Source organism: Haplochromis burtoni, unplaced genomic scaffold, assembly GCF_018398535.1.
Source record: "Haplochromis burtoni strain Fernald_Lab_line unplaced genomic scaffold, NCSU_Asbu1 Contig_301, whole genome shotgun sequence".
Lineage (NCBI taxonomy): Eukaryota > Metazoa > Chordata > Actinopteri > Cichliformes > Cichlidae > Haplochromis > Haplochromis burtoni.
Window position 1 is genome coordinate 667587 of NW_024582662.1, and position 26758 is coordinate 694344.

At 40.0% G+C, this 26758-nt stretch overlaps 2 protein-coding genes across 4 annotated transcripts; one reads left to right on the forward strand and one right to left on the reverse strand.

The window, feature by feature from the left end:
* The first annotated feature begins 357 nt into the window (after window positions 1–357).
* Window positions 358–9248, forward strand: csf2rb (colony stimulating factor 2 receptor subunit beta). 3 transcript variants are annotated; one of them, XM_005949324.2, is made up of 15 exons: window positions 358–636; window positions 2103–2299; window positions 2652–2769; window positions 2872–3050; window positions 3141–3295; window positions 3798–3942; window positions 4174–4306; window positions 4430–4584; window positions 5351–5484; window positions 5649–5829; window positions 5947–6040; window positions 6178–6244; window positions 6374–6453; window positions 6687–6849; window positions 7602–9248. In XM_005949324.2, exons 2-15 carry the CDS (start codon window positions 2194–2196, stop codon window positions 8028–8030), a joined length of 2139 nt encoding a protein of 712 aa, XP_005949386.1. In that variant the 5' UTR covers window positions 358–636; window positions 2103–2193; the 3' UTR covers window positions 8031–9248. The 3 variants fall into 3 exon arrangements, with proteins under 3 accessions (XP_005949386.1, XP_005949385.1, XP_014185449.1); XM_005949323.2 differs by having other exon boundaries at window positions 358–632; XM_014329963.2 differs by having other exon boundaries at window positions 358–2299.
* A 1066-nt stretch (window positions 9249–10314) lies between these two features.
* pdgfbb (platelet-derived growth factor beta polypeptide b) lies at window positions 10315–25549 on the reverse strand. The gene is made up of 8 exons (XM_005949322.2): window positions 24735–25549; window positions 19457–19553; window positions 18621–18677; window positions 17441–17634; window positions 17139–17327; window positions 16144–16945; window positions 15501–15660; window positions 10315–15394 (listed from the first exon to the last, which is right to left on the reverse strand). The coding sequence occupies exons 1-7, from the start codon at window positions 24798–24800 to the stop codon at window positions 15518–15520; spliced, it is 1548 nt and encodes a 515-aa protein (XP_005949384.1). The 5' UTR covers window positions 24801–25549; the 3' UTR covers window positions 10315–15394; window positions 15501–15517.
* Window positions 25550–26758: the final 1209 nt, after the last annotated feature.

The following is a 26758-nucleotide window of genomic DNA, read 5'->3' on the forward strand; positions in this document are numbered from 1 at the left end:
TGATACTGAGAGGCGGAGGTTTCAGGAGCCTGTGGTAAAGCCACATAAATAAAAATTTGCCATTATCTGAAGGGATGTGGTTGGTTAACTGCTTAAACGTTGGCTGGCAGATCTTGATAAGGCCTTATCGCAAAACCAGAATATGTACTGTCAAGATTTTTACTTTGTTTTGTCATAACTTTCGCCATCCTGAAATAATTACCGTTTTACACGTAAGCCAGAAATTTGTTGCCAGAAACTTACTTATTTCTTACTTATTATTGTGACTTGCTTACTCATTAGAACAGTTTTTAATGTTTTCTGTGTCCTCGGAAACAAAAACATGAATCATACTTGTCATTTCTGAATTTCATAAACTTCTAAACTAAACCAAAAGCCTCCACTGCGTCTTCCTTCTGCACTTAGGCTTTTTTCGCAAGAAGTGTTGCAATCCGACAGCATGTTTTTAGAGCTTGTCATTTAAAACAGCTGATTATGCATTTGACGTGAAGGTGACATTAAATGCTACTGTGGACAGAAAAGGGGAAATTGAACTCGTCACAGAGGAAACTCCCACAGACTTCTCGGCTGGCTGACTAGAAGGAAGCCACAGTGAGAGAAGGACAAAGGAAAAACAGCCTTCACAATCTATGGTAGGTAAGTGAGCCATTTATTTTATACACCCTTGCACTGTGTTGGAGATCATGGGTGAGCTAGGAAAGGGGTGAATGCTTGCCTCTCACAAGTGCTACTTTTTCACAGCTAGAAAATCATGTTGCTATATTATTTTAAAAGTTAATGACCTCTGATGTGTGAGCATCAGCCCTATTTAGAAATAATGATAAAAATCCACAAAAGTCAAATGCACAGGTTTGCTTTTTGGGCTTCATCAGAGCTCATTTTAAAATGTGTTGAGCTCATGAAAGCGGACATGAATTCCCAGCATATGTCATCCTGTGACTTCTTCTCCTTTGATTTGCTCAGAATTTTCACAATCAGATGAGAAATTGGCTGAGACTCTTCAGAAACATGCGCACTTCTCTTTATGAACGCTTAAAATATCGCCCAGAAAATACAGTGAGTGTACAAAATGAAAAAAATAGCTTAATACAGTAACATACAGGTGTTTCCAGGTGCTGTGGGGTTTTTTGTTTTGGGTTTTTTTTTTTTACATTTACATTTTTTACTTGTGCTATTTTCTGAAAATCATTCTGTCTTTGATTTCAACTCAACTGATGGTTTCCACTTCTACAGTGTGGCCTACTGCACCTCTGACAATAACAGGTTGACAAGGTTGTTTAGTTTCAGAGTGAATACTGGATTCCCACATTCTCCTGAACGGGGGTTCCCCCAACCTTCTACTGTAAACAGCAGCTCTAAAGGCAGAAGTAATGCCTGAGTGACCCTTAAAATCCCCCGTTGATATTCTAAAACAATGTACTGAAGTCTTTTTTTCCCTCATTTTTCTGTAACTTTATTACCATTTCAGGTTGCATTCACGTTTTTTATGATTGTACATCAAATTTTATTTAAACATGTTGAGGGATCAATTAAAAAAAATGACAAATGCATTTTACAAAATGTCATTTTGATTTAATTTGCATTTATTTGTCAAAAATGTACAAGGTTTTACTGTTTTTACATTGTCAAAAAAGTGGACGCAACATGAATCAATTGATTTTCTTCTTGCAATGTGGGTAAAAAAATTGATTTTTTTATTTTGTGTTTTTTACATTTAGTCATTGTACGGTGTTTACATCTCTTTAAAACATAAAAAACAGACATTTAAAACAAAAAGAAAATGCCCACCACCACCCCTCACTCATACACATATACAAACACCCACACATACGCACACAACTTAACCATACATATGTGTGGCGGTGTGTGATCCCCAGTGTGTTTATTTCTTTTTATCTGCGTCTATCACATGTGAGAAAAAGAGATAAGAGAGAGGCGGATGTGTGGTGACATCCCACAACAAGCAGACACTCAAAGCGGAAGAATGCTCGTAGTGTGGTTATGACTCATTTGTTCATTGTTTCTAGTAAATGAACTAATTCTTCTCCCCTCTCTCTCTCGCTCTGCCTCGCACACTGCCCTCTGCTCCGACTTGTCTTCAGACTTCTTGATGATATCAGTAAAAGCAGTTGGGCAAGTTTCGTGAGGGCAGCTCATAACAAAAGGGCCACCTTGCCCTCACTGGGCGCAATAATGGTGCCTCTCTTCTGGCTTCTGCTTTTGGCAAAGCTTCCTAAGCTGGCTCTTTTCTCCGGTTCAGATCGTTGTGTAATCCAGGAGATCAACAACTCACAAAATGGTAAATATATGCCCGGTGTAATCCTTCAAACAACTACATTTTTAATTGTTTTTCATTTTTATTGTACTTTCATTTTAAAATACAGTGACTTTTGCATATTTAGCTTATAATAGTTTTTCATGCAAATCGTGCCATAAGCACCTAAAATCTGATAAAGGTTCTGAGGAAAAGTAAAGCAAAATGGCTAACTGTCATATGAAATGTATTTTGTTATGAAAGGTGAAGTGCAAGAATATCTTAACTGTTTTTTTTATATAATTATAATCATTTTGAGTTGAAGATGACTAAAGATTACAGGAATACAACAAAGCGACTGCCCGATTACCTAAAATGCTTTTCTTTTTCTGCTCAGTGTCTTCAGTACTGGAATCATTACAATGCCATAATAACTACATGTCCCATGTCCACTGCAAGTGGAGGCAACACATAAACACACAGTTGGAGCTCTGGGTCGATACAGGATCTGGAAGGTAAAAAAAAAAAAGGGACAAAAGACGTGAAGAAGCAAACAGAAAAAAAAGATACATGGGACGCCTTTTTCAAGGAATAACTCTGTGTTCATGTCCTTGCAGGGAGGTGAAGTGTGAGCCATTTGATCCTAGAGATGCAGCTAAGCACAGGGATGTCCGCTGTAGATATAAAGCCAATGCATTTGGCATCGGCTTAAAACACACCGCCTTCTTCCTCCAAAACAAGACTTGTCTCTCCTCCTCCTCTGTCCAGCACAAGACTCTTCATCTTTTACAGCACCGTGAGTTTAACATTCATTCTGTTGTGCTTCCTTTAGCATTCAAGTGAAACTAAACACTCAGGGATGTTGTGCGCGTTTGCATTTTTACAGTGAAAGCACTCCCACCAGCGAATCTCTCCACGCACGATGCAGCTGATGGTGGCCGAAAGCTCATTTGGTCCAGCCCCTACCCTCCCTCCTCATCCCTGAACAAAAACCTCACCTATCAGCTCAGCTATAAGACGCACAGAGAGGACAACTGGGTGGTAAGCATCGCACATGCAAGCTCATAACTGGATTGAAAATGCCTCATCTTTGTAGCACGTAGGTTTAACTGAAAGGTCGAAAATAGAAACCGAGGTAGCATTTAACACTCTTCATACTTCCTTGCAATATATTTAGCAATAATAATGAAACCAGTGACCTGATGCCTATAAATCACATTTTAGATTTCCTCTCACAGGAAAGCTTCAAACCTACGAGACCCTCGAGTCAGAAGCCTGGCAGCTTTAAAGAAATAGAAAAAACAGATTAGGATACACCTGGGGAGGTTCTGAATTCAAACATAAGCATACTAACACATTCACAGTTTGGATTTAAACAAATAACGCAAACATACATTTACATTCTAGGTAGCTAAAAACCTGGAAAATAAAATAAGGATGCACATAGAACTCAGTAGCTGATCCAAATACTTTTTTAACCTTGAATAAATGTCAATAAATAAATATTCCATAAGCCACTCACAACACCTGATTCTCTTTGCAGACTGTGAATGTCACAAACACCAGTATGACACTTGAGAGGCAGCTGTTGCGTCCAGGTCACAGGTATGAAGCCAGAGTGAGGGCCTGGGCCAGCATGGGCCTGTGGAGTGACTGGAGTCCTGTGGTGACCTGGCACACTAAAGAAGGTAAATTAAAGAAATCGGTTCAACTTCAGCTCTGAATAAATTGGTTGGCATGTTTAATATATTGAATAATTTTGCACAAGTAGTGCCTTTTCCTTCTTAAGGAGACCCACACTCTTATCTGCTTTCCTCACATTTCTAATCTTCTCCCTCTGTCCAATTTTATTGGTTAGAGATAAGTCTGGGGCTTTGCAGCTGTTGTTATTAGCTCTTTTTTTCTCTCTTGGGCCACAGACTTTGGGCAGCTTCCCACTTTGCATTGTGTACTGGACGGAGAGAAGGAGGTAACATGTAGCTGGGAAGTGAGCAGAGAGCTGGCTCACATCATTACCTACCAGCTGGCCTGTCGACACAATGAGAGTGCGCCGTAAGTTGAGCGTGACGCTGGCAACACCACCTGGCTGGAAATGAAAAATGCACCTTCATCATTCGTCCATCCATTTGTCAGACCGTTCGTGTCATTTCCTCTGCTTTCAACCTCTGCTTTCAGGTTTGAGAGATGTTGTTTGAACCCAGCAGTCACTTCTGACCTCACCAGGATGATGCTGAGGTACAGCTGCACGCTGTCTGTCACAGACCCAGAACATCTGCAGCTGAACCTCCAGCCAACACACAGTGCCAAGAGTTTTAAACTCTACCAAAACAGTGAGTAAACATGTGACTGGAGCTACAGCATTCTGGTCGGGTGCTCCAACCTGGGAATAATTCTTGTTCTTCTAAATTCCAAATCCACACTCAAGGAGCGCTTAGAAAAAAGGGTCTTGCTTGAGTAGCCCCACCTACTGTTTAAATAGCACTATTGCACCCATTCCGTACCCAATAGACTGTGTACCCAATATATATGTATGTAGATAGATAGATAGATAGATAGATAGATAGATAGATAGATAGATAGATAGATAGATAGATAGATAGATAGATAGATAGATAGATAGAAATTCACAACATGATTCTGTCATGCACACACATGCACACAAACAAACAAGCACACACACACACACACACCAAACACACACACACCACACAACACACACACACACACACACACACACACACAGTAACTACACCCTGTGGGGCTTATTTATTGGCATAATGCATTCCCTAAAGTTAACCAATGAGCTTAAGAATGAATGCCTAATGGCTCAGAAGTGAAATCTAAAATCAAATTTTACCCTAAAATTTAATAATACCCTAAAAAATTAGCATGGGCTAATTTTAGTCTCTACAGTAATACAAGTCCTTACAGGTTGGTGGGCAGTAAGATTAAAGTCCCCACTTGGCAAGATAAACGAGTGCAGACACTAAATCACAAGGCAAAAGCGATACCACACACAGCTGTTAAATATGCATAAGACTTTCCACAATAACTTTAGCTATAAACGAACTTCTCTGCATTGCTCTTATTCCACAGTTCGTCCCAACCCCCCACAGCATGTAAATGTGACGGAAGAAGACAATAACTGGATCGTGAAATGGACCGAACCAAACAAGAGTCAAAAACACGGCCTGTATTATCAGGTCCTTTATTACAGGAAACAAGATGAGGTAAGAAGCCTTACTATCAGTGTTTGTTTTTTTTAATCTTGATGATTGCATTGGAATTCATTCCCATTAACTATAAAAGACGTACTAATTTAAAGGTGACGTAACTGAAAAAAATAACAAAAAATCAGGTACATATATATATTATTTATTGGGGTTTTTTTTAGAATTCTTCTACACTACTGGAAGTAAGGGATTTAACTTCTTGGACCATCCTTGGAAAATGTTTAGCCCCACTCCAGGATTACCAGGTCAAAGTTAGGTCATTGGTTGTCCCTGGATCAGGTTCAGAGTATAAAGGAACCCCATCAGAATGGACGGATCCTGTGGAGTGGACCACTAATGAAGGTTTGTGGGGTTTACTTTCAATATGTTTAAGCTTAAAACTTAAAAAAAAGAAGCATATCATGATTCATGTCATTCCCCCAATAACACGATCATTAATTCTGTTTTCCGCACCAACAGTCTGGTCCCCCACAACCTGGATCTATATACTTATCACTGTAGCAGTGGCTCTAGTCTTCCTCATTCTGTACCGCACTATTCCAGCTTGTCGAAGGTACATTATTTGTGTAAAGCAAAAATTAACTACTGCCATCAAAAGTATAAATAATGCATTTATTATGTTCTAATTTCATAAGAATGATTTTTTTTAAATGATAAATTAACCCTATTTGCATAAATTTTAACCACTAGGAATGTAATTGGGTGGGTGGACTCAGTTCCTTCTCCAGGAAAAAGCAAAATCCTGTCAGAGTTGATGGTAAGACTTGTTCAGTTTACAGTTTGCTGTTTTTTTTGCTACTTCTTTATCTTTATATAAATGTTGCACACTTGCTGTTTTTATATGTAAATGTGTTTCCTTTTTTCTCTACATCTATTTGCGATCCAGTCCCCCGGCAGTCGGACCCTTACGCAGACTGAAAAGCTGTATATTTGCAAAGTGCAACAACTGGACGTCTTATCTACATGGTAATATGTTTCACACTTGACCTGTCCGGAGGTCTGCACATTTTTTTTTTAGTAAAAGAAAACACTTTCAGCATCAGTGATACTCTATAGCTGTTCCCTTAGATAACTCACACAGACAGACCGTTCAGTGCTCCTGAATGTCACCAATCACTGGGCGTAGCTCCCAGAAAGTGAATTGCAAAATGACGAGCTGTTACATAAATCAATAAAATTCTTATTTTCTTCCCCTGCAGCTCATCACAAGCTTCGCTGTGGCCGACCAAGGACACAGAAAAAAAGTGCCTGGATCAGGATGAGGGTTGCTGGAGCTGTGATAACCTGCCCTCTCCTACTGAGGAGGTTAACGTCTCTGACACTTCTGCGATAAGCTTCACCGGGCCATACATCCTCTGTCGGGTCAGCTGCTCAGCAACTCTAACCAAGTCATTTGTCATGTGTCCAGAGCCTGAAAACCAAAAACATGAAACTCAATTTATATTAAACTAGCCTTAATCAATTTTGCATATCCACATACTGTATGGACAACTTTACTTAATAGTTTTCTTGCTAATAGTTAGATGAGAAGAACACACTTTACACACTATATTGTCTAGAATTTTAGATAATTTCTTAATTAGGTGCAATGATAGAAAGTCTCTGTTCCTATTAAAAAAACATCCCTGTAAGCTATATATGAACTAGATATAGCCACTGTGACACTGCCCACTGGTTTAACGACTGATAGCCTGAACCTTTGAGTTTTAACTGCAGCAGTTTTTGCATCAGTAAAAGCACAGCATGCAGTTCTGGCACTTTGTTTTTATTTTTTCCAGAACAGACACACAAAACAGAATGTCACCTATAGCGGTGATGGGAAGTGCCAGGTTAGCAGTTTCCCACTGATTCCGGTGTTTGTGCTAAGATTTTTGGCCGCTTAATTCACAGAGATGAAAGTTGTACCAGCCGTTTCATCGAAACAGAAAGTGAAGATGTAGATTCGTAGAAAAACACCAAACTGCGCCCTTCATGAATGTGTCAAATAAAACTGTGTTACTTGAATCTATGTATAGCAAACCATAAATGAGCAAACATCACTGGTAAAGATAGAAAGAAAAGAAAAATTAAGGCATTTGATTGAAGACTAAACAGCACTGTTTCTTATCTGACAGTCGCCGGAGCCAGCCCCCGAGTCAGTGAGTGTCAAGGATGAAGAGATGGACACAGAAGCCCCGTCAGATGGCTCTGCATCGCCTTCTCCTGTAAATTTCACTCTTTTCGGCGAAGGCTATGTGTGTCTGCCCAGACACAGCAACTCCAGATCCACACAGGACCTCATGTCCCACTGTGATGAAAACACGAGCACACACTGGTGTGACAGTGCTGAGCAGGACCAGAGGTGCAATGATCCAACACCATGGCTCGTTAACTCGGACATCAAGCCTGGCTTTAGCGAGCCCACCGTTGGGGGCAAACCGCCAGAATACACGCCGGGACCTTTCACCCACTGGCCTGAAGGGGCCACCGTACAGGCGTCAGGGTACTGCCACCTCCCCACAGCCTTCATGCAAGAGCAACGCGCTAGCCTGCATAATTCATAGGAAGATTTTATCAAAAGAGGACCTATCACTTTCTCTGCACACGAAACAACTTTCTTTTTGCATAAACTTTTCACTTTATTCTGAGTTACTGATGCTTCAATGTGAAAAAAAATTCCTTCTAGCATTTTTGAGAAGCTTTGTGCCTGTTTTTAATCTTAACTGACAAAGTGGCTCCATAGTGTAGTGGCTTATAGAAAAGGCGAAAGATCTCAGTTTTGATCCCAGAAGGAAATGCAAATGACTCTGGAGTTGTGTCAGGAAGAGTATCCAAAGAAAAATCAAATATACTGAAGTGTAGTTTAGTGTCTCACCATTTGAGGGCAATAGTGAGCCAAATTTTGTAGGTGGTCTTTAAGCTTATGAGGGATAGAATGCAATATTATGGGAAGCAAACTAAGCCTTTTCTTTGAACTTTTTTAGATAATTTCCTGGCATAGACGGGGATGGTATGTAATCCAAACGTAATCCAAAAAGCAGCCATGCAAAACAGCTTTCGTGATTTTCAATGCGTTCAATTTTTGTTCTGCCTGTGTCTAAGCGTTGCACCATCTTTTCAAATGCATGGCACCATCATTTTACTTGCCTGTGTAATCTTTCAGCGTAATGACAGCCTTTCACGCAGGATGTGCACATTTAGCCGCAGACTCTAAGAACTCAGTTGAAATTTAGTCTTCTTTTATTACTTCCTCTAATTCCTTGTTGCCTTCACAGCTGAAGGGACGCAACTATGTGAACTTCACATCGTGGAAACAGTGTGTGCTGTACGTTTGCCAACTGTAACTTTCACTGTGGTCATGTACAATATGCGTGTTTTGCACAGAGGTGTCTGAGTTGAGACCTTGTTGTCAGTGTTGTAGCCTAAGTGTTGCCAAAGGTGTGTAGAATATGCCATCTGCATTGTGATGTGCTGATTGTGCTAAGATAAGCATAACCAGTGCCGTGTGCAAAGGTTTTAGTTTAGAACTGACGTCAGCAAAGGCACAGAGACGTAAATCTAAACACATAAAGTCTATTTTAATGTAGGTAATGGCAATTAAAGGTGAAGGAGCACAACTCTGCCTGTAAATACAAAAGAAGAGAAAATAAGAAACGTTGGGCTGCCAAACTATGTAATATATATATATTATAAATGCACTCTGTCTGTGGATGATCTTTATGCTGAAGGAAATAAACTTGTGTAAACTGATGTCAGCTGTAATTAAAAGAATATTATATTTTTGCTGGGTTTCTGTCTTAAATTCAATATAATGAAGATGTGACCGAAGGTCCTTAAGGTAGAAGACAGTTTGACACAGTGAAGATGCAAAGAAATATCAAAAGTAAGATGTTACTATCACTGATGTACCATTATGAGTACGGCTAATATACTGAAAACACTGATGCATTGAAGTGCATGCTTTATTATGGCAGCTGGTCAAAACTAGACTATAAAAAACTTTGTAGTTGTCCACTGGATTCATTCAACTGTGATGAGATTTCCAGTTCAAGACGAACTGAGTCTGCATAATTCTCAGACCAGTGTGTTTCAGTGTGGGGACAGTGTTCTTTGCGGTGCATGTCTCTCTGCTTTCTCCAATCATAAGCTGCATCTCTGTAGCCAAAGAGCTGATAATCCTTCTTCAGGTTGTCCTTATTTTGTAGTTAAATTCATTCGCATGCAATACTAGTAATTCTGGATTCCTGTTGAGCAATTTTATAGCACTTAAGCATTATAGCATTAAATATAGGTTCAGTTTAGGCTATTTGGGGCAATTGTTAACTTACTCAATAGCTAACTCAACAATTGTTGAGACGAGTGTTGTGTGGCCCAAATATAATGACAAACATTGCAACTGGCTTATACAAGGTGTACTTGTGTTTTGCATTGAGGCAGGCAAACTTACCTGTCCATTAATCAGATCAAATGTGGCCCATAAAAACAAGGTGAGGAAAATTCTTTACAATGTAGTTTTTTTAAAAGCTAGGAGTAGGTGTGCAGCTACCTTTTCTTAATATAGCATGGCTTTTTTAAGGTTTTGTGGTTGATTTTTTTTTTTCAGCTAAGTGTGAAAGTACCATTTATAGTCCAGCCATTGTTAGTGCAGTACTGTTACTGAGCAAACATACAGAGGTATGACCAAAGCAAATGTAGGCTGGCATTGTGTTTATTTGTGTTTTATAGGAAAACCCCCCTACAAATTTTAAGTTCAGGTTTAAAAGAAATGAAATGTTGTGCAGCATAATTGTAGTTGTGATCATTTGCATTTTAACACTTTCATATTCCTTGCCTGTTTTTCTAATGCACAGAAGCATCCACGTACACAGAGACAAAGATAATTCGTTTGTATTTATTGTGTTTTGCTGAAAATGGTTTTGTAAATTGGAACAGATTGTGTTTGTGTGTATGTGCGTGTCTGCGTGGTGACTGTATTTCTTAACCTCACACACCGGTGTTGGGAGCATCACACACAGTTTCACAGCGTTATCTAATTTATTGCTCTGTTTATCTTCCCATCTGTTTGGCCTGACAGGACTGCAGAGAGTTTTCAGGGGCTGCTAGTTTCTGAAAGCAGGTGTGAGTGTGTGTGTGTGTGTGTGTGAGTAATACACAGAGTCTGTGGTATGCATGCATGTTTTAGGTCGCTATGCAACATAACTGTATCAGAGTCACCTCGTGAAGATATTGTGCTTCGGTGATCAGTGATTTGTCTCAGTGTTAGTGAACTATAAGATTGTCACTCTGTTCTCTATGCAGAAAAAACACAATGGTGGAATTCCAGGCATGCTGATATCAACTTCCTGTGTTTTCAACCCATCGTTAGGTACAACTTCCTGCCTGATGAGATCGAGGATCAGTTTGACATTCGCTAACTGAGAAATGATGCTTATGTTATGCTTACACACTCATTTATTTGACCTGCAATGTGTCCGTGGAAGGTGAGGGGAAGGTGTTTGATGTGTTTTCCCAACATTCCAGGCTTTTCCAAATACTATGCCCCAAAAAGCAGACACATTCCTTGGTCTCACGGTCGTCGTCACGGGCCTATTGTTCTGAGGCCAGGGAGTGAGTGACGGACACATTCATATTAAGGAGAAATGGAAAGTGGTCGAGATAAAGCACCAAGGTATGTTTTGATGGAAAGACCAGACTGCTTAATGACGGGGGTATTTGTGTGGTCATCTGTGTACGGCATGTCCCTGTCCTTTGTCGTACATAAAAACAGGAAAATAAAAGTGCTGGAAGGTGTAGGGGGTGCGTGGCGCCACACGGATGCTTGTGTAACCTCCTGTTCAAAGGCCTCCTGTTTCCTTACTACTGTGCATTGGGGAATCTGAGCCATACCGGAGCACACATACTTATGACATGTCTTTCAAAGCAGCCTGGACATTAAGATAGGTTTTGTCAGTCTTACTTAAGTCTCCATATTTGCAATCTAGATGATGAATGAGTGCGAGTAAAAGAATATCTCAGAAGGATTTTAACTTTTTACACAATTTTCCCTTGTTTGGAGCAACCAAATGGAACTTTTAAAGCTTTTAAAGGAAAAAATGAAGACTTTATTGAAAACTTAATATCGCCTAGTTTCTGTAAATATATGTATTTAGCATGTGGCTAAAACAAATTCAATCATAATCCTAGCCCTAGTTGGCCAGGTGGATGTAAATAAGATTAGAGCTGCAGCTAGTTCTGCATGGTTGCACTCTCCCAAAGGTCCCCACATGTTTGAGTGCCTGATTCCACATGCACTAACCTTATGAGGGTCACAAATTCACTAAATTTACCCAGACTTTGTGAGCTATAACCCTACTGAACCACTATAGTTTCAGCATGTGTTTTTCTGTCAATCTCCCAAGTCTATCAGAGCGCTAACTTACAGCCAAAGCAGCTCTGAATCCTGACATAACTAGCATTATGAAACAGGATGGTCAACATTTGGGTCATGATGTGTTTAATTTGCATTGAAGCATTTGTCAGGTTTTGGGTCATGATTGTTCATTTATTAGTTCCAGTGGCTGTGTGCTAGTTAGGTAATTGTGTTGTTGAGACCTAACAAGCCATAATGTCCTTTAAGGTCAGTCAGTCAGCTATGAGCAGTCCCGTGCCTTTAGTCCCTGTCCCTCAGAGACACTCCCACTCTGCTACGGTGGCTGACCCCTCTATGTATGTGAATGAGCATGAGCACTGCCTGTGTGTGTGTTTGTCGCAGTCAACAAGCCTCAGTGCACGACTCTCGCCTGTTTTTGTTTGAAGGCTGCGGGGGGTTGGGGAGCTGGGTGGACACCCATGGAAAAACAGGCATCCCACCTCAATGCTGAATTTGGAGATGGCCTGCTGTTTAGGAATAGTATGTCTGTGCAAGATTGACGGTGTTAGAGAGGGGGGCTGGAAGTAATGCACGAATCACTGAATCACATATGGAGATACAGAGCAAACCCTTACATAACTGTCATTTTTTACAGGCGCAATAATATGAGATCCAGCATAGTGATTTATGCAGTTTAAGGCAAAACGACAAGGTCTTATTTATATGCACTCGCAGCCACATTCAAATAATCCCTTTAACCCTATACTATTCAGGACATTAGTATTTATTATGTCAAGTAATTCCTTGTATGACTGATATGATGACAGGAGCCGTGATGACTTATTGGCTCGATAATTCACAAACATACCAGTGCAGCTGGCTGCTGAGTTGGGGAGTTTTTGCAGCCAAGAGTCAAGTGGGTTATTGTGAAAAACAAACTACAGAGAGAGTGTGTGCCAGAGTTCACCTACAGTACATTAACCCCCACATTTTCTTCTCTTGCTTTTTTTTCCCCTTTCTTCCTCTCACACTTTACAAACCCCACTGTACATTTCTAAATATACAATGTAAGGTGTAAATGATGCCTCTGAAGAGTTGGGGGTGTTTTAGGTTAAACAGCTCAGCTACATATATAAAAAATAAACTAAAGTGATAAGTTTATGAACATTTCTGTATCCAGCCTTAAAATCCCACATGAATGAGGATAGTCTCACAGTCTCAGCACTCAGGTCCAAACCAAATAATATGATCTATTTTCTTTTCATCTATCACCATCATCCAGTCAATATTTAAACTACCCATGCTTTACTGGGTGGCTAAACTGATGATACTCCTGATTAATGTTATGTCATTTTGTTGACAACAAAATGAAGCTAGCATAAAATGACTAAAACTGCAGTTTGTTGAACTGAAAGATGAGCGCAAACATGTACAAAACAAGTTTATAGCTCAATTTAGATAAAAGGTTTTGGTCTGCATTTTCTTTCTTCATAACTGACTCATTGGGCCTCAAAGTTATAGCTTATTAAATACTGAGGTGAGAGCTAACTATGTTGCTAGCCGTCTGCGAGGCTTCACTTCAGCTAACTGTAGCTGCTGTTTGAGTTGTCTTTTTGTCCTTTATAATGCAATTTTTAAATGCTTTTTTGCATTTACTTGTATGTTACTTACTGCTTATTATCAGGAACCTGTGCCAAAAACATTCAGGCTATGCATATTGCTAACCAAGCTATTGCTAACTGATAACCAGCCAACTGTCTGACCAGTCTCCAGGCTCCAAAGGGCCAAAATGGTGATGGCCATAAAATGAAAGGTCAAAGTGACATTATAGCAAGTAGTCTATGGTTTAGTAATTTTTAGTAATTTCATGTGCTGATATGCTAAATTAAGATGCTAAACATGATGAAAAGAAATGGTACCCGCTTAGTATTTGGAGGAAACACGATCATTTAAGCATGTAGCACTGGGCTTAACTGCCTTGAATTAATGAAAGGGAATAAAAACACATACAAAGAAGTTTCAAGCACATTAGCTTCTTATACCCATATGAAAATAGCATTATGTGGCAAAGTTATCACAAACATTCTCTTTTTTTCACCAGATCAGGTAAGAAAACACATTTTTTTTTAAAAAGTAACAGTTGTCAGATGGTATAAGGAACATACATACAAGCCTTTTTTCAATAACTTAAAATGTTCTGACTAAATTATCAGACACAAAATAGCATCAGTGTGTTTCTACATGCTGTTATTAAGGGAAACAGAAAGGTCATAAAAACAACAACATTTGTAAAGTTTATCTTAGTTTTCTTGTTTTAATAGCTAACCCTTGAGTTACTGGTTTTCACTCTTTTAGTTGCCTGTAAATGAAATCAAATATAATGTGTTGTAGGCTCCCTACAGAAATACACTCTGGGGTTAGGACTTTAAAATGAATGTGACTGCTTGCACCAAAACATATCTGGTGGGGGAGAGACATTTCTGTATGAAAGGAAAAAAAACTCAAATAAAGAATATAGATGTGAGCAGAAACACATACTGAACCACACATGCATACAAAACAAACATGCACGCACTATTTGACACTGAAGCTGAACAGGATACTGGGGTAAACTGACAGGATTAGTTTTTTTATGTTCTGTCCCTTTGTTTAAACCTCACAGTTATTATGACACAATGAATCTTTTTTTTCAGACTCTATCTCAGCCACATGTTGTTTGCAGTATTTTTTATAGAGAGTAGTAACAGTAGCAACAAATAAATAAGAAACACAGCACACAGTCAGGTCACAAGCCAATTCTTGTTTCACCCGTGACAATACTTTGAGACAAGGAAACCTCATTAATGCAAAACTATATTTTTTCTATACCCATATAAGTGTAATTCCAGTGTTTGCAATGAGTTACATAAAATTAAATACGGTTTGAGAGAGACCATCATTTTTAATGAGCTAATAATTGATATCACACATGGAAATTCTTCTGCTCCTGCAGTGTGTTGACGATATAATAATCTCTGTTATTATATTATCCAATTAGAAAAACAGCTAAGTTAGGCTTTTTTTGGTTAATTTTTACACCAGATATACTCCTTATTCTAATCTGACTGTGATTATCAAACAATCCAGGCTTTCAGCAACAAACTCCTTATACACTTGGTTCTGTCAACATTTAAGTGCAGTTTCTGTCTGCTGATATCAAGACAAGGTTCCAAGGAAACTTTTGAAATTGCACTATTTTATACAGTTCTACAGCAATGCAGTTTCATATCCCCACAGGCACAGTGCTTGCACACAGTTCATCAGTCTTTGGGTGCCACTTGTTGCTTCATACCATCAACTGTCAAAGAAGCAAGCATTCTCTGGAGAAGGTCCACCTTTTCTTTACACTCCATTTTCTTGTTTCCCCCTCCTCTGTTACTTCCAGTATAGGTAGAGGTTCACCAGACAGTCATTAGTAGTGTTACTGAGATCTCACAGGACGAGCAGGTTACTGACAAATGAATAAATACTTGTACAAAGGGAGTCCATTTGGGTCTTCTCTGGGTTATCCACAAAATGCACCATGTTCTCTTTGTGTCCCTGTGGTAGAAATACAGGAAGATGGGATTACAATAAGAAACATAAAGCAGAATTATAATTGTTTTTTGTTTTGTTTTGTTTTGTTTTATATATTCTATGAACGAACCTGGGTTTCTTTTAGTTCTACATCAGCATTGCTCTCATGGCTGCTTTACTAATCCGTCTGCGATTCTTCCTCATCCTTTTTGTTTTTTGTGGTCGAGTTGGGAGTCTGGGGGCCGTAGGAGCCAATGGCTTTTTTGTGGTAGTTGTCGATGTTGTTGTCTCTGTAAGATGGAAAACCAAGAGTGTAAGAGAAAATTACAAAAGCTGTGCATAACATTGGCTTGAACAGGCTTCAGTCGAACTCAGCAGATCAGCTGATGTCAGTGCCAGCTCACTTTGATTGTTTACTCAGTTGTTGGCAATCTGTAGGCTGCTTTGCAACCCAACTTCATCCGAGCTTTTCCTTTACATGCTGTGTCTTACTTAAAAAGTAATCAGCCTTTTGCTTTAAATGTATGCACAGGGAGGGGGCCTCATGCTTTCCACATGTGTGCATGAACTATGGGACAGTCCCACAACTGAACCATAACATAAATATGAATTACTGCAAATGGAAATATCTTTTTTGACTGAAGTGGTCCTGACTCTACATACAATCTTGTGATAAAATATACTCTTAAGTAATTTAAACACACTGTTTTAGTTAATTGAACAATTTACTTAATTCTGCACTGTTTAAAAAAACGTTTAATAATCTCTGTTACCTGGTTTCTGAGTTGTTTGGTGACTGGGATGATGTTTACCATGTAGGTGCCGACTGACTGTCTCCTTTTCTTTCTGCCTTTCTTCCTCTCCTCGCTTCATCTGCTGCTGTCTCAGTATTTCCTTTTCTTCATCCAATTTTTTATGGAGAAGCAGAAGCTCTTTTCTCTCCTCCTCCAGTTTGGCTTCCGCAATCTGTAATATCCTCTCCTCCTCTGGAGTCTCGTTTTCTCTTTGTCGCGCCAGCTCACGGGGTTCTGGGTTCGGTTCTTTGGTAGGTCGGAACCTGCCCCTAACTGTGTCAGTGACGGTTTCCTCGGTAGGGCTGAAATTTGTTTCAGGAGTAACATGCTGAGAGAATCCACTTGTGTGAATCTTTGGGTATTTGCCTTTGTCTTCTTGCCACAATGGGCTGTGTGTTTGTGTCTCTTTGTTCTCCTCGTTAACTTTGATGTGCAACCCGTTCCCACCTTCTACCAACTTGTTCTTCACCTTAGTTCCAGCTGTATCCACTGAGGAGGCAGTTTTGTTGGCATCTGAGACCACGCCATCCTTCCTCTCCACATTCTCAGTTTCTTTAGCCTCAACAAGCTTGCTGATGTTATGAGCCCAGTGTGGAGCAAAGAGAACGGCTTCTCCAGAACGAGAAGTGCCCTCCCCAGCAAGACTGTATCCTTCTCCGGGCTGAGTGAAGGTGTCTCCTCTGGGGCTCCATTGCTGCTTCAGGAGATCCTCCAGGTGGGCCCTCTGGTTCTGTTTGAGCTCATCCAACTGATGAAGCTCATCCTTGGAATGCACCTTAACCTTGTCAGAAAAAAAGAAACAAAATTCATTTTACTTTTATTTTATCTACAGCTATACATGCACTGCAGTGCACAGGCTACAACACAGTCATGCTTGGAAATAAAAATTCTATTGCTTTGCACTGTTATGACAAAGAGGCAAAAGTAAGTGTTAATTCTGAAAAATAATGATAGTAAGCAGAGTTTCGGTCCACCTGTTCGTGTGCATGACCTTGGCTATGCGTCTGGTTTCGATGCAGGTAGCCGTGCTGCCTGCGAGAGGATTTCTTCTTGTGTGGTGGAGGACGAGGAGCAGTCTGACATCTGCACTCCACGTGATCCACAACTGACACCACTGCTTTAGCATAAGTGGGTTTCTTGTTGATGTACTCGACCTTCATAACCTACGGAGTTTGAGAATAAGATTGGAGGAACATGAAACAATTCTGAGAACAGCACTAACGGATGTGCGTGTGTATACATGTATGTGTATATAGCTCTGTGTGATGTTGTTTACCTGCAAGTATCTTTTGTGTGTGACAACAGGAACACACTGCAAGCTTTTAGTGTTGCAGCAGCCAGAGCAGCGCTGCACCTCAACACAGGGTGGCCATAGCAGGAAGTTAGCATTGCTCCGGTCCAACATTGCCCTTGTGACCTCAACCACTTCTGTTCGAACTTTACACAGAGCCTGCTGGGCCGGCTGGGCATCTGAGCCATGAGACACAAGTGAACATGAGTATTAGGGCAGAAGTGGTGTTATATTAGTATTTCAAACATCCATCCAGCACTAAATTCATTTTTTCTTTTTTTCCAGCTTGCTCATTCATCCACTCTAATAAGACTACCTTGTTTTCATGTCTGTTTATGCGATAGTAAAACACAAGCTCCTGTCTGATCACCTGTCAGTACTGCGTATTAGCACTTCAGCAGCTTGTAGACCTGAAGCACGAAGCTTCAAAGAAGAAAATATGCTAGAACTTCTTCTCATCAAAAGGCAAAGATTAGCATAGGCCCATTAGTGTCTCTCAGTCAACCAGACGGTTAGTGATTAATGACAAGTAATTCAGATATCTGCTTTATCATAATAATGAAAAAAAAAACACTTAATGGGAAGGGTTTTAACCGTATCATTGAAACCATACTTGTCACATTAATCACTTCACAGGAAACTTGACTGAACACTCAGGGAAGGGACTCCTCTACTAATGAGGATTGAGTACTGTTACATTCATGAGGAAAATCTGCATGGCGGCACTAAAACCTTCTATTCATCTTGTATGAATATGAACAGAGTAACATTTATCCACACTAGGAAGAATTTCTGTGAAGATCTGAAGAGCCACATACAGATAATAAGTCTTTTTGTCATAACCTCTTGAGAACTGAGGAGAAAATTATCTACTAGTGTAACTTTTTTGTGATTTTCTGCCTCTTTGGAGCTAAAGAGGACACCCAAACACGTGAGGCGTGATTGAAGAGGCCAAGATGTCCTCTATTAAGCACATTAGGACTTAGTAGGGTAGCTCAAATAAGTCAAAAGATAAAGGCCAAAAACAAATGTCAATTACAGAGGCTTGGTTTCAGGCATTCACAATACATTCACATCTCAAATACAAAAAAATATCTTCTAAAATATATTGATGGGAATAAAAAGGAAGTTTGGCTGAAGTTTTGTGGGGGGGTTAAGGGCTCACCAAGGCTCCTTGGTAGTCTGTGACCTCCATTGGCTGCAGAAGTCTCGTCTTCCTCATCTGAAACAGAAACCAAAAACAGCATTTGACTTATGTCCCAGACAAATCATGAGCATTTCATTTTTTTGTATGGGGCGTCATATATATAATCCAAGGGCTTTTAGCGCCCTCTGTATGTGGAGAGATAAAACACGAGCTTGTGTCAAAAGAGCGGGGAGGAGGATGGGGGCATAGCTGATGTCACATTTGAGTCACAAAATAAGAGACCCAGTCCGAGGGCAACCAGTTGTTACACTTTTATAAATCTAATAAATCTTCTGTGTGTTTCTGTCGTCATGTACACTGATGTATGTTTTATTACAGGTGTGGTTCCTTATTTCAATTAGTGTAAAAAAAATGCAATAATTACCACTTATTACTGTATTTCTGTTGTAATAGGAAATATGTGTTTTTTTCTTACTTGCGCAACATTTTGTTCTTTATTTTGAAAGTGCAACATAACCTCAGCTTTCTCAAACCAACTTTAATCTGTGCTAATGTGTTAAGAAAACCACTTCTCATTGTGACAACAACAATGTAAGAGTAGCATTTTTTTACTTTAATGTCAATACATGTTTAGGGAAGAGCTACAGATATTTTAAAAAGGGCTTTGGGTTGCACTGGATGACTGGGGTTTGTGAACAGAATAAAAAAATGTTTTAGGGGAGCTTAATCTGGTTGTGTGAAAATGGTATTCAATTTACGACGTCACTAAGGCTGGAGTAAAATTGCAGACAGCAACTTGGACTCTGGCTTCAAAGCATGTATCAGTAATAATATTAGAAAGCTCTGGTCTTTACCTACGGAGTCAGAGAACAGCAGCATCTGAAGGTCCTCTATTGAGGAGATGGGGCTGTTTCTAACCAGCTCCACCAGGGCTGCAGGCAGAGCGTCCTCCTGAAACACAGATATATAAGAGACCTTAAGATGCACTGTTCTGGATAGTTTGTGAGATTAAAAAAAAACACAGAAGAAGGCGACATTGAGACATATCATCACCGGCACACCTGGCTACTGATGAGATTTTTCCACATCTGTAACATCTGATCTGGGGAAACTGTTGCCAAAGTTACCAAAGCAAAAATCCAAACACCAGATTGAGAACATGGATGTGCTATCACTCAAAATCTACAGTTATGTGAAACAGAGATCATTATGCACAATAAATTAAAAATACAGCTGAACCTTTGACCCCTACAATGAGGGCATCTGGTTACTCTGTTTAGCTGCTTGCATGCTGGCATGGTTTGAGAGACACATATTAGCACAGTTCTCAGTGATTGCCTTCATCCTATGATAAAACATCATAAATTTCAGGGTGCCCACTTTCCCCACCCATCACAGTCACCGAATGATTTGATATTTATGAAGACATCCTTGGAAATTCGCAGTCTCCAATTTGCAGCTCACTTGAACACCTAGAATTTAGAGCAACATGTTATATGGGGTTTCCTCCCCCATCACCAAAACACCAAATGAGGGGAAAATGGTCTTCGATCCCTGCAGTAGACGTAGAACCACTGAAGTTGTTTGGTGGCACACATAGTCGCTCCTATGTGATTAAACTGATGCATGTATAAACTGTATTCATGTATAAAATCTCAAAAACATTGACTGGGCTTTTAAACACTTCTCTGCTACATTATTACTCTTACTGTGTACTCATAGAAAGGTAATTCACCACACAGTTCAATGTTATGACCATGACACAGAAACAGGAATATGGAGCTGTTTTCTAGGAAAACGGTGGATCTGGGCAAATATTTCTATAGTATTAAACCATAAAACCAAAAACAGTCCCACATTGTGAGTCCATGAATTTAACCCCTCTAGTCATTAATGGGTAAGAGACAGCTAAGGAGGGGGGGGGGGAGAATTAACCAAAGCGGACACACAATGGTCACTAAGAGCACGGTGAATGACTATTGGCGTTGTGTCTTCTCATCTGCTAACATTTAGGGGTCAAAGGAGCAAGGAAGGAGTCAGGAAGTGGGGGAAGGAGTGATACAGAGAGGATGAGAGAAGGGAGGCGCATCTGAAAAAAAGGAGGAATAATAGATGAATTAAAGCTGGGCTGAAACGGACGAGGATCAGCCGTGGGTCGAGGCACTTCCTTGCATTGATTTCAGCGCTGTAAATGTGGTTCACTTGCTTTGGAGTCTCACGCTAGAATGGAACCGATGAAAATGACCAAAAGAGCAAATGCGTCGGGCATTAAGTGAACCATGTTCAGTTCAGTAAATGTTACACAAAGCCATCTGGAAATAAACTTTAGTTTTAATACTGATTAATTTAAGGTCTGAAGAAAATAATGAATCCCAGCGGGATGCAGGTTTTAGAAAAAGGAAACGGCCATTCATGCATGAGTATTCTCACCCTGCCCATACTGTTTGCCACTGACATTCCCCCATTGTTGCTCAGATTTTCAGACAGTCAAATAATACAGCAGGGAAATGCCTGCTGTATTACACTCGCATCTCTGCTGCGGAGCTGCCGATGCCCCTGAGGAGTCGTCATGATTATTTCCTCCTTTTGCCAATGGAGCAAAGCTGCCTGCTTGGCTAATTGTGTCTGATGTTAATTATAGGACGTGTGCTTTTGTTCACGGTGGTGCCTGCTGTCATGACAATTTGTGTCTAAGCAGGAAATATTAAATAAACATTTCAGTTCTGATAAACAAAGCAGATGTAAACAGATGCAAACTGGACTGGCAGACTATGTAAACACACTCTGATAATGATTAATGAGCACCTATGGCATGAAGGTGAATTATCAAGGTTAAGAAAAGCGTTTTTTATAGGTGCATTTAATATTTCCTGCAGGCAGAAGCATAAAAATAATAATAATATAGAGCTGAATGTCATTTTAATACAAACAGCAGCACCTTATTCATTCTGAAAAAGGATAAAAAGCTAACGTTTCTTAAAGAAAAGATTAAACTATCTCAAAATCCAGCTGTAGCTAGTCTGCAGTAGTTAGCCTGTTTGGAATAATTAGCTTCTGCTGACAAAGCATTTGTTTTTGACAGCTGCTAATCTACAACACAAAAGACCACTCCTGCCAAACTGTGTGTTATACCTGAACTATTCAGGTATGTTTTCTCCCTTTTTTCTGCTAATTATGGCAGAAAAAAAACACAAGACTTGACATACTGCAGTATTTATCACCTGAAGAAACTCCCCATCCCCTGGAGAACTCATGGACACATTGAAGAATGCCAGGTACAGGCAGCGGCTGCAGTGGGCAGAGGACGAGAGGGAACATCTAATTGTACATAATTAGAGGGTCGAGTTTGCTGCCGGCGAAGCAGCAGCAGCAGCTATAGCACATGTGTGAGGTTTCACATGTAGTCCCTGAAAGTATGCTGACACATGCTCAATATGGGCATGTGCCAGAAACTGTGAGTTTAATTAATTCCACTGTCATAATTGGCATCAGCACTTGGAAAGGGGCCTGATACAATTTAGCTAAAACTAAATTCCGTTCTGGTGGTCCTTGGCTAGGTGCATATGATCATTACAGCTTTATACGTGACAACCACTTTATATACCAGCAGATTTTTTTCTGGTGAAGTTCTTTTAATAAAGACCATAATTGAACATACAGTCTCTATTATTTCCCCAGCTGCCGTGCCATAAACTTTAAAATCACACGTGGGGAATTTCCAGGTTGTATACCTTCAAAGCCTTTTGTGACTTTCTCCTTCAAAAATACTGTCAAAGTCTTCTTTTACATGTGGTGCCTGCAGATGCAGTGGAATGGAAAGACAGCTTGACGACAGGAAAGTCAACCGTCATCTTTAAATATACATTTAAAATGTACTTTTATGTGAGGCAGTGATAATGATGGAAGATTACTTATATGTACACGAGTGGATGAAAGAAGGAAAATGAAGCAATAAAATGAATGTTTAAAGATTCAGGGGCTTTACACGATAAAGATATACTGCAGTTCAGCATTTGCAAAGCTATTGTGTTTGTAACTTATTTTCTTTTTACAGACATGTGCATAAGTTCTTTGAAAAGAGAGTCCTGACAGGAGAACGTATACCTCTCCCATATGGGCTTCTTTCATTGGCTCCCTGTTAAATCCTTCTTACCACATACAATGTCTTGAATAACCAGGCCCCATCTTGTCTTTAAGACCACATAGTACTGTATTACTCTAATACAGCACTTCACTCTCACACTGTGGGCTTAATTGTGGTTCCTAGAGTGTTTAAAAGTAAAATGGGAGGCAAAGCCTTCAGCTTTCAGGCCCCTCTTCTGTGTAACCAGCTCCCAGTTTGGATTCAAGAGACAGACACTCTCTTTATCAAAAACTTTCCCTTTTGACAAAGCACATATTTAGGGGTGGATCAGGTGACCCCGAATCCTCCCTTAGTTACGCTGCAATAGGTTTAGGCTGCCAGGGGCTTCCCAGTGATGGGCCAAGCGTTTCTTCTTCGCTCACCTTTTTAACCCTCTATGTGTTTATACAGCCCTCTACATTAAATCATTAGCTAATATTAATCTCTGGCTCTCTTCCACAGTGTGTCTTTTGTCCCGTCTTCCTCCCCTCACCCCCAATCTGTCACGGCAGATGCCCCCCCTCCCCTTATTTGGTTACACTGGAGGTTTCTTCTTGTTAAAAGGGAGTTTTTCTTTCTCATTGTCGCCAAGTGCCTGTTCACAGGTAGTTGTCTGATTGCTGGGGGCTTCTCTTTATTATAGTGGGGTCTTAAAACTTTACAATATAAAGCTCCTTGAGTAGACTATTATTATGATTTGGCGATATGCAAGTAAAACTGAATTGAAATTGAATAAGTTATTCTGGGAACAAACTATACCAACACATCAGTTCTATGGCAGAAAACTAACTCAATCAGTTGTGCCTTTTTTCTTGCTTTTGTAAAAACATTGTTTAAGCCTTCACTTCCCACGATTGACTTGTTAACTATTTGTGCTTTAACCCCATTGACATGACATGAATTGCCTGGGTCAGAAACACAGATGAAATCTGCATAGAAGCAGAAGACTGATAAAATCAGACTTCATATCAGTGAAGGAAAAGTGGACAAGATTTGTTCTAAAATGAACATAATATTGTTGTCTAGGTCAAGTGAGTCTTGACCTAGATGAGACCCGTGGTTAAGTTTAGTCTTCCTGCTTGAATTCACCAGATTTTATCCATCTTTTCTGCCTTTATATATTCACTGTTGTTGGCTGATTTTCACCTGTTTCTAAAACACTGTTTTGGCATAGAACATGGTGCAAGAGAAAAGAAGGTGTTGATTAAAAAAGGAAGCAACATATAATCATAAAAACAAAAGTCACACAAAAAAGTACAGAAACAACAAATGTGGTCTCTGTAGGATGGTGTTAATGTATGTTTGAATGCACCAGCTGCCTTTAATATCTGGAACAGCAGCATCTGTAAATGCATCACTTCACCACGTGGTGAAGCATCCAGCTGTAAATGAGCCTATCATGGCAGCGCCCGTTTCCTTGCACATCACCCACAGAGGTTGACCCCTGCATGTGTCTGCCCCTGGGCATCCATTCATAACGCCAGTTAATGGGGAGGAATAACAGTTATCTTCTGTATGAAGAGAAGCAGTAAGAGAAAGACTGAGTCTGAAGTTGGAGGTTTTTTGTTTGGCTGTTTTTTTAAAGGCGGACATGAGCTTAAAAAATAATGACACAGTTTTAACAGCATGTGCATTGTAGTTGGAGTGATATGCTTACTCAAAATTTAAAAAAAAACAGACTACAAGAGTCAGAGCCCAATGTTAGCCAGAAAATATACAGTAGGCTACCGCATATAGGCCCATTAATATATTAATATGCTTCGAGTATTATATACATATATACTACTATTCAAAAATAAATAAATAAATAAATAAATAAATAAATAAATAAATAAATAAATAAAGACTCCACAACACTGTTGTGTTTTATATCCTGCGTAAACTTTTAGATAAACCTTGCGGCTTCACTCGTTGGTGCTACATTTGTTTTATAGTGCTCTAATTTCAGAGGGACCACTAATCCCTCTTAAGTGTCCGAAGAGGTTTCTAGAACTTTGATTTGAACTCACCTCGGCCACGCCAAACCGCAGACACACCGCTAGTAACGCGAGCAGCAGCTGTACCCACGAGCTCATCTTGCTGCCCAGCCTCGAGCCTCTTCGACGGACCGGGCATTTATGGAAGCGCGAGAGAGCCTCTCTCCTCAGCACTGCGCGCGGGGGGACAGCGGCTCGCCCTGCGAGACTGCGCGCGCGTGCGAGCGTCCGTCCACACCGCGGTCCCACAGCAGAGGTGTTCCCAAAAGATGAAGAACAATCCGCTCAGCTTGCACCAAACCTTTTTTTTCCAAGTTCCTCTCGAAATATATAAAAAAAAATTGAGAGCGACAGTAAGCCTCCTACTTTTAGTTCACTCTTCAAAGTCCGGTTTAGTTCACTCAGTTAAGTTCACCTTGATGCGCTGAAGTGTCCGTTTTTGGCTGAAAACTCAGATGAAAAGAATAAGACCATTTTAGCAAAATAAATTTCCAAGCAATTAAAGTCTACACTTTAGAAAAATACTTTTTTTTTTAAAAAAAATCCAAGAGATTTAGAAAGGAAGCAAAGTCAAAATAATTCCAAGTGTGTCCCAAATTAATTTCTTTAAAAAAAAATTTTAAAAAAGCAATAAATTACAAATCCATTTGAATTTTCATTTCCCGACAGTCAAGAGTCTTTTCCTCTTTAACCGTAACGCGTCCCAAAAGTCCAGCTTAGAGGCAGAAATAACGTCGCAGGAAGATAGTTTGCGGTTCTCTTCTTCCAAGGAGTCTTATCAACAAGCAAACCGCTGTGTGGCTCGGTGCGTCTCAGCCCCTGGACCTGACTGATTACGCAGCCGTGTTGTTGGTGGTGGTGAAGGGGAGAGCAGATTTTCACGAGTGTGCGGTATCTCTGCTGCCCCCTGTCCGAAGAAAAGTCGATGCAAGCCAAATTTATCCACTAACAGCTGCCTGGCAGCAGCCACTCTAAGAAATATTTCCTCAGCCATGAATCATTTATGCAGATATTTGTAAGGCTGGGCCATTTTTCCTCCTTCCTCACATGAATCTTTACAACGCACCTTAAAACTTCATTAACTGTAGAAAGCAACCAAAGTAACTGAGTACATTTACTCAACAGCAGTGGTACACCACTTTAACTATTGTTTCCACAGTCCATGGTGTTTTACTATATTTAATCTAAAGCTATGTGCACACGTTCATTTTCATATTAACTTGTTTTGCGCATAATCACAATACAAAGTGTCTTGTGCATTATTATTATTATATAATATGAAGTGCATTATATAAAGTAAAAGTTACAGTCTGGTACTTCTAAATGGATGCATTAATAAGCTATTAATGTCCCACTAATGTCATGTGTGAGGAAAATATGAAGCCCTTGCTGTGATACTGCCCATCACTGTTCCTATTGCTATTTTTCTAAGAAATGTGTGATTTTTCAAAATGAGCCATCAGCAAATACCTGTAATTATCCCCCCAAATTTTGCTTTTGGGCCTAGCAAAATATTATTAACATACGGACAGGTTCTGATCAGCTGTGTTCAGTTGGTTTATTGCATATCTTGACTGCTGTGTCTTAACAAACCTTGTAGTTGTAAGCTTCTTTCTATTGAATTTCGTCACATGAGCACCCTGTGAGGTCTAACTACTGTCGCACCTGTGTTAAAATTTTGTGTATAAGCTGGTATATTTCTCTCAGCTGTCCAGTTCAGTTCAGTTCAGGCAGGTTTTTTTTCTTGTCTGCTGGGTGTATCAGCATCTGACAGTTTCAAGGCTGGCATATTGTGTACATATGCGCATGCACTGCAGCCCCCTGCAACTTCAAGGCCCTTCCCACAGCTCTGATGGTAGAGATTATTATCAGAAGGTAGGCCCTGCCCACAGCATCCACTGCCTTGACTCCAATGCAACCTAGTGATTGAGACTAAAAACTTATAGGTGAGGATTTACTGAGGCCACAGATCATTGAAGCACAAGCATCATTTTCCAAACGATTTCCTGCGCAATCAAACTTCTTTTCGCAAGCAGAGGAGTCACCTCCCTCTGGTC

Coding starts and splice junctions, on each gene's coding strand:
- csf2rb (XM_014329963.2), top strand. CDS start 2,194: ATGGTGCCTCTCTTCTGGCTTCTGCTTTTGGCAAAGCTTCCTAAGCTG. Junction 3,051..3,140: donor TCTTCATCTTTTACAGCACC/GTGAGTTTAACA, acceptor GCATTTTTACAG/TGAAAGCACTCCCACCAGCG. Junction 5,485..5,648: donor ATTACAGGAAACAAGATGAG/GTAAGAAGCCTT, acceptor GGTTTTTTTTAG/AATTCTTCTACACTACTGGA.
- pdgfbb (XM_005949322.2), bottom strand. CDS start 24,800: ATGAGCTCGTGGGTACAGCTGCTGCTCGCGTTACTAGCGGTGTGTCTG. Junction 19,554..24,734: donor TGCGGTTTGGCGTGGCCGAG/GTGAGTTCAAAT, acceptor TCTGTGTTTCAG/GAGGACGCTCTGCCTGCAGC. Junction 18,678..19,456: donor GCTGTTCTCTGACTCCGTAG/GTAAAGACCAGA, acceptor TTTCTGTTTCAG/ATGAGGAAGACGAGACTTCT.